The sequence below is a fragment of the Bombus bifarius genome, unplaced genomic scaffold (assembly GCF_011952205.1).
Source record: "Bombus bifarius isolate JDL3187 unplaced genomic scaffold, Bbif_JDL3187 scf7180000008014, whole genome shotgun sequence".
Classification (NCBI taxonomy): Eukaryota; Metazoa; Arthropoda; class Insecta; order Hymenoptera; family Apidae; genus Bombus; species Bombus bifarius.
Window position 1 is genome coordinate 92,108 of NW_022884390.1, and position 13,076 is coordinate 105,183.

Sequence of the window (13,076 nt, forward strand, 5' to 3'; positions counted from 1 at the left end):
AACTACTTTATTCCATCCATTAAGGGTTCGCATTTCTTCCTGTAGGCGACTAAATTAAAACGTTGCCACAAATAACAAGGGACAACAAGAAACTTCCTAACGACCGAACCGTTTATCATTTTTCCTTTAAATGATTCAACGTGGAACGTCTATTCCGTGATAGTATTGAGGTTCGCCTCTTCTCTAGCCTCGGCTCGTGTTCACGACGTAGTAATTACAGGACACGAGTGCACCCCTCGAAAACGCGTTGAAATGAGAGGGTGGCAAGTAAGGCCCGATATTGTAATCCGTCGACGGGGACAGCAGCCGGCTGTTGGCTCGACCTAAATATTCCTTTTAATTAAATTTCAGTTCGCTACATTTCATTACCGCAACCAACTAATAACGGTTAATTATTAAGATGCGAACACATCTACGGTCGTTGGATAAATTGAGAAGAAAAAAAATATGCGAAAATGTTTGTCGTTTATTATCAACCAATCGATAATAAGATAGCGTTAAGTCGCGATTAGGAGCACGAAAAATAATATAATTAATATAGTTTTTGATTACGTCGCACATAGATAGAGGGGTTGTTCGTCGTATATTTAATCAATGGAATCGTGACATGTTTTATTACGATTTTCCTGATATACTATACGACTTGAAAGTATACCTTTTGTACTTGGAGCACTATAAATATCGACGGGTCCCGAAATTTTTCTTTAACGTGATAATTACCAGGTTGCGAAACTTCAGTCACAGCTGATGCTCGCTACGATCGACAGTAGCCAATCTAAACTCTCATAATTTCAAATTCCACAGAAAATTTCGCAAACTGACAACCGACTCTTTTCATTTTCGACTTTCATTGAGTTCCAAGCTATCGTTTTAACGCGATACTCGCTGCGAAAAATCCACGTGAAACAGAATTTTTTTCCCAACTCTCCGCCGTGTTAACTTCGCCATCACGAACGCCTAGTCCAACTGTGAAACTTCTGGCCGGCCCCTTTTTTGTTCTGTTACTTCGTTTTTCCACTCTTTTTTGGATAAACTGTTTCGAGTACCTGATTGTTTACGTGCCTTTTATGACACTGTACGATACGGAAAGTGTCGACTTTGAATAGTCACGTTGTTCAAGCTGTCGATACACATCGATGTAATATCGGTGTAACGAACGAAACAAAAAGGAGAACCGGGACGTGGTGGGGGAGGGGCAGGGGGAGAACAAAAACAAGGCAGACTAAAGGCAATACGGTGTGAATCATTCAGCACGTGAAGTAAACTCCAATTAAGCGGGAGCGTGCAGATTGCATCGATAGTTACGACGGCAATGTTTCATGAACACCGACAATATTTTCGTGCGGTCCCGTTTGTTCATTGGCTGCACGGGCCATTATTGGAGATTACCTACGATATCAGATAAAACTGAAAGATGGTACGAGTTTCCTCGCCGCGTGCGCTGGGAAATACACGCGGCCGGCAATTATTTATTAGTAACGATTATAGGATTACGTGAATTGCACGGCTCGCGCATGAAACGGTAACGTTCAGCTAGATTAGCTTGATTTTTCTTCGGATCGTTCTGACAAGCAATTCCTTCACCCCCAGCTTTACGGATGACGGAGTAAAGGCTTTATCGTCTGTTATTTATTTCCTACAGATTTACACTAGCTCACGAAAATATTCCAATACTTGGAGAAACTTTTCATAAACATATTACATTTAGTATATCATATATTGTTATATAATATATTGTTCTATATATATGCGGTATATAATATCATATGTGTTATGCAAAATATTTTGAAATAATTGGATTACTGAGTATATTCGAGTTTGATTGAAAGAAGAGCGCCGAAAGTATTGGAACAATCGATTTATTAGCTGCATAGAATAAACCATGATATTTCTAGTGAGATCATCTATAGCATTTGTTATATGTTTTACGTAGCTATTTACTATTATATACTGTTTTATTTTTTGCAGATTTTGTAGCGAATATCTGTTTGCAGGAGATGATTTGCAGTTTATTTGTATGGATTTCAGATTTTGCTAATGTAATCAAGATAGTCGTATCTCATTATTAAATTGGAAATATTTATTCAAATTCATATTCGTATGGATATAATGATATATGTGTAATATAAGCTATATATATATATATGGTATATAGGATATGTAACTTAGATGAAAGATTGTTTTACCTACTAAATACTGTAAAAATCATTTTTGAATATGATAAGCGTGCGTGTTAAGGCACATAATGTATTCGTACAAATTTTCTATAATAAGTTTTCGAATATTTTCGCGAATCACTTCATTTGATAGAATTCCGTGAAAAATAATTTTGTATTCGTGTCGATGTTTTATCCTGGGAGAGGAGAATTTGGCTGTTCATTTAATTTGCCCGCGATCCGAAGTGATGGAGTTAAAAAAACAGGAGTTGCACGACGCATAATGGCATAAAATGCGGTTTCGAGAATTTTAGAGCCAACAGATACCAATACCGTCATTCCAGCGAAATAACTATCGATCCTGAGGGAGGTAATGCAGCAAAATTCTCTCAACGTCCGTAGAAATTTCCATTAACGCCATGGCATTGAGCATCGTGGCATTTCTACAGGTTTTATGCAGCACGGAGAACGTGTCGCACAAATAGCAATAAGGCATAAACATTGTTATTATCAGAAAAGCTAAACATACCTCCGAATTTTTGCAAATAGAGCCAATAGACTGCAAATTTTCTTTTTCATTATCACTCTCTTCTGGAACTTTTTTTTTTGATATTCTCTCTGACAAAGAGTGCAGTATAAAACTACTTTTTACCCAGCAATTGAAAAAATCGAATAAACTTATAAAAATCTGCTAAGCTGCACGTAGAAAATTCAGAAGAAAAACACGAATAAAATTAATTAATTTAACTTGCCTTTACGAAGAAAGATAAATCGGGAATTTTTAATTTGAGATTACACTTATTGAATCCTATTTCACGTGCTATGCATAGGAACATCGGGAGATAATATATATAAATAATACGAAGAGAAATAAATGAAATTTTATGATCTAACGGTTTGAAATATTTTACGTTCATGAAATAAAAATTCTGATTCCAACATCTCATAAAAGGTATTCATATTTTATCGTGCTTTCTTTCAACAATTTTAATTAATAACTGTTCTTCGATTTGAGATAATATAGGATACATATTATTATCTAAATTGCCTGCAAAGTAATAATTGCATTGATTTCACTTTGGTATTCCATATTTGACGAAACACTATATATTCAACTTATCGAACTACGAATTTTTGCATATTAAACGTCCCTTCGTGGAAACTAATATTTCTCTCTCCGGAAATATTTCGATTAGGTTACTCACCAATTTTTTCATTTTTTACGTCGATTATAGTTAGCATTCATATAATGAACCATGGATACTAGACGTGAATTACGGTGCTCTGATAATCATTTATTCCGTATTAATTACGTGACGTATGTACCTGTCGTTTTGATTCTGCGTTTACGTATAAAGTATGCAAATACTCACTTTCAAACAAAAAAAAAAAAAAAAAGAAAAGAAACATAAATCAAAAGAAATCACTATACCAGTATCTGTTAGTTTGTACAATCTGTGCAATTACATTTTCGTTTAATCTTTTTCACGCAAAGTGAATATTCGCAGCGAGTTCCTCCGCATAGAGGAACCATACTCATAGCCACGTGCGTCGCAAATAAATCATCAAACACACACAACATCCACTGTGCAAATCCACATACTTCTGAACGTGGTACGTGAACTAAAAATTCCGAAATTACGAAAAAATATCTCGTAATAATTCATATTAAACGTACATATAAGCTTTCACGATATACAGGCAGGTATCGTACGAAAATTATTCGTTAGCGCATGCAGTATGGCAGGAAATAAAAATCGAATTCACGACGAACGTGTTGAAAGTAACGTGGCGATCCCTGTGCAGGCTATCCCAACGATGATGTAAATTAGTTTGAGTGCATTTCGCGGCACCGCAAAGTAGCAGGCCTCTAACTAATGTAATCTCGTTCGTGGTGATGTTGGCCGGTGGCTGGTGGTGAAGTTACCGACGCTAGCTGTGGTGACATAGGTGCTAGCGGCGTTGTCCTAGTTTTCCTGTGGCCTAGAGAATTAGAGACACCGACGAGGCCAGGGAAACGCGTCGCCAGGCCCGTGTGTGCAGGAAGACGCGCGCGTTAACGCACGGAATAATGCGTTTTCGCCTCGTAATGTTTCTCGATCCTAAACTTTGCCCGCGAAATGATACCGGCCGATGTCTCAGGTGGCGAAGCGGATAGAAACGTCACGTAGGTGATCCCACGGGAGTCATAAGCCAGAAGTTGAATACTTCCGGTTGGTCGCATTTTCATACCGACGAGGAGATTTTACGGTAACGTTCAGCCGAATTTGTATGGAAATTTATGCGACTTGGAGGCGTAATAAGGCCCAGGAACGCGGGGCTGTGAGTCGCGACATCGACTCTCGTGCAACTTTGACGGCCATTTAATCTCGCAATCTCTCGCGTGAATAATTCGAATATTCACCGTGTTTGATGGAACTCGACGGTGTTGGTTTTTTGAAAAATTGTTACGTTTTACCACAAGCGGAAGTACTTTTTCACGATTATCTAATTTGTTTAGTTAATTCAATTTATTACGTAATTTATTCAATTGATTCAATTTGCATTTATTTACAACGTTTTCACACTTTCTGAGTTAATCGTTCGTAGAATTCCATTGTGGCCGACGCTGACTAATCTTCAAGATATTTTCACAGCTCCACGTTATCGTGGAAGATACTACATTTGAAGTATTTTAGAGAAAATAAAAAAAGATACTAGCGCCGGCGAAGCGAAATCTAGCGATCGACGCAGATACTAAGGAACTTCTCACTTAATATCCCGAAGAGCTATTTTTATTAAATTTTCATCGCAAGGTCTTGTATTATTGCGCTAAAACGATATCTACAAACGTATATCGACCCGATACCTGTTATACACGAAAATTGTCGATAAGCTGAGCGGAGTTTAACATCGTTAAAATTTTATGAACACTCAAACCCTTTGGAAACATTGCTTGAACTTTTATAAACACTAAAACCTTCCTAGCAGGCCAATAAATTTTAATATTTATTAAGATTTGAGTAGCTCCTACACATACTAAAATTCTCGTGCTTCTGCCACTCCACCAACCAATCAGCTTTTACAATCAGCAAAGCTATAAATACTTGAACGAATTCCGAAACCTGTTTCGGTTGATCCAATAATTGCAGAAGTTTTACACTCAACATTTTTAATAAACTTGGAATAATTTTCCAACCATCCCGAACAGTACTATGTTTCCCGACAAGCAACGAATCTAGTGTACGGTATAGACGTGCAGCTGACAGCATCTTCTATCGTCTATTACGCAGAACGAGACCTGAATTTCAATACAACGAATTAAAGGAGCAGAAAACAGTTGGCTTCCGACCACAAATCTCTTGCGTTCAAACCACAGAACGATTTCGAGCAGGCAACTGTCCATCCAGCAAGTTCCTGTGACGTACGAAAGTTTGTTGTACGAGAGCCGCGAAAATTCAACTGGAAATTACCGTGAACATCGGCCAGCATTTTCTTCCACCGAGGTTCCAACGAAGTTTCCATTTCCCTTTACGAACGCAACTGTCCGCTCACGACGTACTATGTTCGGAACACGAAAACACACGTGAGATCTTTGTTGATAAAGCTTCTAACACGATCGGTTGCTGTTGATTAGAAAATTAACGTTTTGCGAATAAATAATCAACGTGCATGTTGAATATATCAAACGAATCTTAGACATTCCGTATGAAATAGAAAACAGATTTCGTTCAACATTCAGACGATAGACATCTTCGTTTAACATTTATAAAGGTATAGGTAATATCACAGATCATATAATTTATTTACTTTGATCGCCTACTTTATTCGATATTATATTAATAAACATAAAAAGAAAATAGCGACTTTTTTTCTTTTCTCTCGTTCCTTTCTCTTTTTCTATCATCGTTTCATCACAGCATAAGGTTCTAATCGATTTTTCTGCAACAGTGTAAAAACGTGTGTGAATGCGGTAGCTCTAATAGAAAAATTGATAAAACGACAAAAATACGTAACGTACAGGCACGAGGTAGTTTCGTTGCGAAACACAGCCGAGTATTTCTGAGTCGTAATATGAAATTGATATTTTATTTGTCCGTTCATGTCACTATTTAAAATTGAATTTCTTCGTACTTTTCCTTTTTTCTTATATCGAGGATGTAGCGTAATAACGTGTAACTGAACATTCCGATTGTAGGTAGAAAACGGCAAATGTAAAGCTGATATCAAATGAAACCTGATTTCTCCAATAAAGGCTGTACGTGTGTGTGCGCGCGCGTGTGTGTGTGCGTGAGATAAGAAAATAAATAATAAGAGTCGAATTTTTAATTTCGCATGTTCGTTCCAGAATTTGTATGAAAGGATTGTGAAAAATAGAAAAGATCGCGAGGGAAGAGGCATTATATTCTCGAGCTCTTTGTATTCTTACGAATATAAGTTTTCAATGGAAACCAATGTCGAAGAATAAAGACAAGCACCGTCAAAAGCCGACCTAAAATCTCCAACAACCGTATTGAAGAACGTCGTTTCAAACACCAAATTTAAAAAAACAGATTGAATATTGATATTACTCACAACTAAATTAATTCGCACAGCATATTAACCACAGAAATATCAACCATAAACAAATCTCGTAATTTCTGGATATAAAACCCAGCGCAAAGTCTCAGGTTATTCGCGATCTAAGTTTATCTTGAAATTTTTCTACAACACACAGCATACAAAAAGCAAACGTACTATCAAAAGAAAAAGATACAGCAGCTATAAAAATGATGTTTCTACCAGATTCTGCATTTCACCTTTGCAGTCATCACGAGGGTACCATTAAACGGTACAAAATCCAATATACCTGGTTCTAATTAATCAGCGTGTAAATGCTACTGACAAATATTCGTGCAACGACGTGCTAATACTTTTCGTGCACCTACCTTCAGACGTTCAAAATTCGCAGTATTCATTTTCCATCGAGTTCACGTTCCGTTTGCAGCAAGTTCGACCAGGATGCCGGTATCGGCGCACGAAGGTCGACAGGACACAAATCTCTACCGTCCACGATTGTGTAATCTTGACGTTGGTCGATTTGGAGGCCTGTATCGATTCGTTTGGAAGGCCAGAAGGGCGCGGGACCATCGCAAGACTCGATTCCGGTAAATTACACGGCAGCTTTCGAACGGCAGTTACGACGAGCCCCCGTCCAAGTGGATCTATAGGCAGACGGGTGGTCGAAGTTGCGAGTGGTCGGCCAATTTGCGAATCTCGAGTAGGTATTTCGGTCGTGCAGATGCTCTTCCACTATCTATACAGCCGGTTTGAAAACGTTGCGCCGCTGTTGGGCCGGCCAATAATGAAGGAACGCGTAGCCAGCAACCAGGAGGGTAACTAAGACCACCCGAATGGTGTCTAAGGATATTGGAACTTAAAGGCAATTGCGGCGTGCACGATTTCCCGTCCTCGAGAAGAAGAGTATGATCTCATAAGGAAGCTTAGCCGGTCCTCGATGAACCCTCGAGAAACCTAGGAGAACTCCGATATAGTTTCCAGCTCGTTCGCTGACCAACCTACACGTCGATTTTCGCTTCGCTTTCGACCTTACGGATGTATTTCGTTGATAATGGCCCGGGAATTTGCGAAATATTTTTAGAGCGGCTGGAAGAGCGTAAAGGTTTCCGATAACATTATGTGTACATAGCGTTTGAAGAAGTTGGAGTCGAAATTCAGAAGCACGCGGTACTCGTAGAGAAAAATAAGAAATTATTACTACACGTGCGTCCAAATTATTATTATTATTATACTAGTTTAAAAAATCGTTACTATTTGCACGATATATGTAATTCACATAATGTACTCGCAAAATGAATTACAGAAAATCGTACATAATCTGTAGAAAACATCCGTGTCCAGAGTATTTAGTACTCAACGGGTTAAACAGGTTTAACGTGCACGCCAATATACCCGACAGGAAACATCAATCCTGCAAAATGTTACAGTAGTATCTTCCTTGGTGTAAATACCCAAACATACAAGTATATATCGCATACTCTAAAAATCTGAAACCATTTTCATATAATATGCTCTTCCCGGATCGTACAAAGTACAGTCTACACGACATATCTTAAGCTCCAAATGCCGCATGTACTCTACCAACTGGACCTATGTCGTGTTGCATCTATCCTAGGCAAAGCAAGAAACACAATACCTCAAACAAGAAATCAGAACGACGTGTACGTCCCGGGAATATTAATTAGAACGTACGTGGAAATTCAGTTGCTGCTGGTTTAATTAAGCCATACCCACGTAGATCAGTTCTGCGTTACGTCCTTTAACCCTATTACATTAACACTATTTAACACTATTTTAACACTATTTACAACTGAAAAATTGTACAAAGCATAGTAACGAGAAGACAGCTCCAATATCTAAAATATATATTTACGTCCAATCAGATATATTGGTTTTCTCATACATCTACAGCTTCTTAAAAAATTGCAATCTAATAAGTTAGCACAATGTCGAAAGAATATACATATGTACTTTTTGCCTATACCAATATCGTAGATACGACCGAAACATTCCAAGCGTGATATTTCAAATGTTTCACGAAAAATAACCCGAAAGAACAGGGATCATCATTTCCTATTTTATTTTGCAAACTTACTACAGTCTACTATGTGTAGTTTTATTCATTCGTTTCTTAAATTACAAAATGATCTCAACGTGGAAATCTCACTTACTTCAATAAAAAAAAGCGCAAAACTTTATTATTAACAATATTGATCGAGCATAAATTCATAGGACGTTTCAAAAGTGATTTGATTTTGTCTGACTATGAGTTAGTTTTCCTTCGATTAATCCACTGAGAAGTGGAACTGCCTTCTGATTGCAGCACTTCCCTCAATTGGGAACAGGTACGTGGACGACAGAGAGAAGTTGGTCGTAATCCAACACACTTTCCAGTTTAAATAAGAAACTGGCCAGATACTTGGAGTGGATAAGCAGAAATCGGTGGCCTCGAGGTAAGTTTAGAGTCGGGACAGGATCGATCGACTTCGTTCCAACAGTGCAGGCTAGGCAAAGGTTATCGGACACCCCGTATATGTACGGCCACATACCAAGACGGGCTACTCGGTAGCTGCGTGAGATACAAGGGGTTGTATATCAAGGAGCCACGCCTAACACGAGAACCACTTCCGGTCTAGACACGCGAGCTTGCTTGCCTGCCAACCCAGCCCCAGCCTTGAGCGTCCAATCGGTTCTCTAAATACGTCGGCATTTACAACCTCCTCCTATCCAACCTATTCCTACGACCTGGCTCAGAATTGAGTTTTCTCTGCCGCCGGGAAAGCAGAACGCGATCCAACTCACGCTCGTGCTGATATCTTTACGTGACTACGCGCCGATTGAAATCTTGCGGAGCAACAACAACACTCGACGCAGGATTGGTCGCGATGGGTAACGCTCTTGGCGAGGAGACCTATGCACGTTCAGAACGTGTCAGAGGTTTGTTTGATTTGTTCTGAACTCGTGAGATTCGATTCGGTTGGTTGCGCAGTTGAATTACTTGCGGAGAAAGCGAGGAAAGGAGTGCGTGATCGATTAAGTTTAACTCGTGACTGCTTAGGTGAAGTCGTTTAACTTTCAGCAATTTTCACTTCTCTAGTGATGCGCGAAGTATTCGTGTTGTGAGTGATCATTCGTATTGGTTTACTATACCTATTAAACGATAGTTTGACTGATTTTTAAAGCAGGAATTAAGTATATCTTATAGTAGTATCTTTTGTGTATGTGTGTGTGTGTAACTAGATATTTGTACGTTTTTGAATATTTCTGTGAGGTGCTATTAACGTAACAAAATAACTGTGCTTGTTACAGTTAGAGAACATTGCTAAGTACATTACTTAAGTACTAAAGTACCAAAAAGTACCAAAGTTCTAAAGCACCAAAAAGTACTAAAGCACTAAAGTACTTTCTAGTATATTTAGTACCTTAGTGCTTTTTTGGCGTTTTAGTACTTTAGTACTTCAACTTCAACTTCAACTTCAACTTCAACTTCAACTTCAACTTCAACTTCAACTTCAACTTCAACTTCAACTTCGACTTCGACTTCGACCTCGACCTCGACTTCGACTTCGACTTCGACTTCGACTTCGACTTCAACTTTGGTACTTTGGTGCTTTAGTACTTTGGTACTTTGGTGCTTTAGTGTTTAGTGTTTAGTGTTTAGTGTTTAGTGTTTAGTGTTTAGTGTTTAGTGTTTATTGTTTAGTGTTTAGTGTTTAGTGTTTAGTGTTTAGTGTTTAGTGTTTAGTGTTTAGTGTTTAGTGTTTAGTGTTTAGTGTTTAGTGTTTAGTGTTTAGTGTTTAGTGTTTAGTGTTTAGTGTTTAGTGTTTAGTGTTTAGTGTTTAGTGTTTAGTGTTTAGTGTTTAGTGTTTAGTGTTTAGTGTTTAGTGTTTAGTGTTTAGTGTTTAGTGTTTAGTGTTTAGTGTTTAGTGTTTAGTGTTTAGTGTTTAGTGTTTAGTGTTTAGTGTTTAGTGTTTAGTGTTTAGTGTTTAGTGTTTAGTGTTTAGTGTTTAGTGTTTAGTGTTTAGTGTTTAGTGTTTAGTGTTTAGTGTTTAGTGTTTAGTGTTTAGTGTTAATAGCACGAGACTTAAAGGACAGTGTTGTCTCTGTTACAAAAACACGCACGTTTCATGTTAATTGGTGAAGTAACTTTACATGTGAGAACGACGAATATAATTTCTCTTTAATTGACAGAACGTCGAAATCTTCAACAAATAATTTTCATCTCATTCGATGTTTAGATCGTATTAAAATCAGTGTTAGTATCATCGAAAACAAGTTACGTAATATCGATATTTTTCTTAACGTAGACAAAAATTGAATTCTCCATCTTCCATTATCAGTAACTGAGACAAACGTTACCATGTTGGGAATCAGACGTTCGGGACAACGTCTCGTTACGATACTCGCGACGTTGATTCTATTCGTGCCATTCGATTACGTGGTTATTTTCCTGACATACGCTCTTTTAATCCGCGGTGCGGAGAACTTGCGGGAAGGAGCGAAGGCAGACTCCTCATCGGCAGAGATGCGCGGCTTTTATCCGACTTTATTCCCGAAAGCATTACTAAGTAAATCGAAAACGTTCTAATATGTAGACCGAACTGCTTCAAATTTTAGTAACAATTTCTTTACTTCCAATTCACGCATAAATGCATAAACTGAATTACTATCGACGGTAAAAAGATATCTTCTTTTAAGACACCAATGAAACTTACCAGAACTATGTATTTCTATCAAAAAATTTCATCCGAAAATAGAAAATCGTATTCTTGAAATTCCAGCAAAAGTATAAATAACAAGTAAAAGAATTAGAAAGAAAAATAACCGATGATATTTGGAGAAGACAAAAGAATTATTGCTCGACTATCCTACCTACCATTGCGCGCTACTAAACCACGTAAGGTAAAACGAATCACAAAATAAGCAATCTTTCTTCATTCCGTCGCCACTCCTTGACGTTACAAACGCGAAAATCAATAGATCTAAGCGCAAAGTGCATGTAACGTGCCAAGAATGAAAATGAACAGAAATAAATGGAAAGAGATCGCATTACCGAATACGTAATATATACATACATATTCCTTTTGCTTGTTAAAGTGCCGTCTCCGAGCGGATTACATCTACTTTTTATACATGGAAATGGAAACACATATCAATCGTGTGTCTTCTATTTGCCGAATCAAACCGTTCTATGTTTCCCTTCTCTCTGTGCAGATGGAAAAGCAACCCAGTCTCCGGGGAGCTCTTTTATGGACTTTGCTGCGACTGATGCTTTCCAAATAGTTTGGATGGCAATCCAAACCAATAGCATAGGACAGAATAGAATGAGGGTCAGAGCCGCGTTCAAAATGGAGCTTGTTTGGAAAATTCATTGGCAGTTATGCAACGAAAAAGTTAGCTGTCTGCAATATATTGAAACGATGCGCTCCTTTCTTTCGTCATTACGATCAAAAGAATTAAAAGCTTGTGCGCCGCTGCTGCAATTGAATAGACGTTGGCAATAATTAACGATAATTGCTACCTCTTTTCGGTTATTTTCGATCCACTATCTTTCGATCGTTAAAAATGTTTTTTATATTTTAGAATACTTTGTCTCTAATAGATAGAAAATTTCCTAAAAATTTGAAATATTTTTTTTTTAGTACGAAAGAATAAAAAACAAAATTTCTGAAATTGTGGAATATCTCTTGTTTAATTGGTAAAAGAAAAAAAAGCGAAAAATCGTTATTAATATTCGCATCTTTTCATTTCAACTTTATTGAACCAATTACAAAAATTGGAAAACTATATCCGTGCTGAAATCACGTTATTTCTCTAAAATTTTCTCGGAAACGTGTGAAAGAGACATTGTAAATGTTAGATCTTCGTAACGCTGCAGAAACGAAGTTCTATTTAAAAATGTCAAAAAAATAGATATGATACGCTGCCTCTCGAAAATCTGTTTTGAAGTTCGCGCATCGATTTTTATTGACTTTTAAAAATTGAGTTTATATCGGTTTTGATAATGTTGTAACGTTGCAGATCAATTTCTACAGAAATTTTATTCTGCTTTTACTGGTGATTGCTACTACGGGAAAATATTTTTAAAACGCATTAATAGCGTTTGAATATTCCGGCAGTTTCATCTGGATTATCGATTTTATTTAAATTAGCTTCTACTTCAAAATTAAGCTGGGAAGGTAAACTGATACGCATTGGAATTACAAAATTATGTACATAATACTTTGAATTCGTTCTATCAAATAAACATATATTGTAGGTTATAACTTTGCTATAATCACATAAAAATAAGAGAACATTTAGAGAGTAAGACAAAATATTTGTATTATTATAATGAAATTATAATAACATGCTAAAAGCTATCAACTATTGCAACGTTTC

The 13,076-nt window shown here is 37.3% G+C and overlaps 1 protein-coding gene across 1 annotated transcript; it reads left to right on the top strand.

Annotated features, from left to right (window-relative positions):
- The first annotated feature begins 9,076 nt into the window (after positions 1–9,076).
- Positions 9,077–12,239, top strand: LOC117206975. The gene is made up of 2 exons (XM_033446731.1): positions 9,077–9,632; positions 11,910–12,239. Exons 1-2 carry the CDS (start codon positions 9,581–9,583, stop codon positions 12,197–12,199), a joined length of 342 nt encoding a protein of 113 aa, XP_033302622.1. The 5' UTR covers positions 9,077–9,580; the 3' UTR covers positions 12,200–12,239.
- The last annotated feature ends 837 nt before the right edge of the window (positions 12,240–13,076 follow it).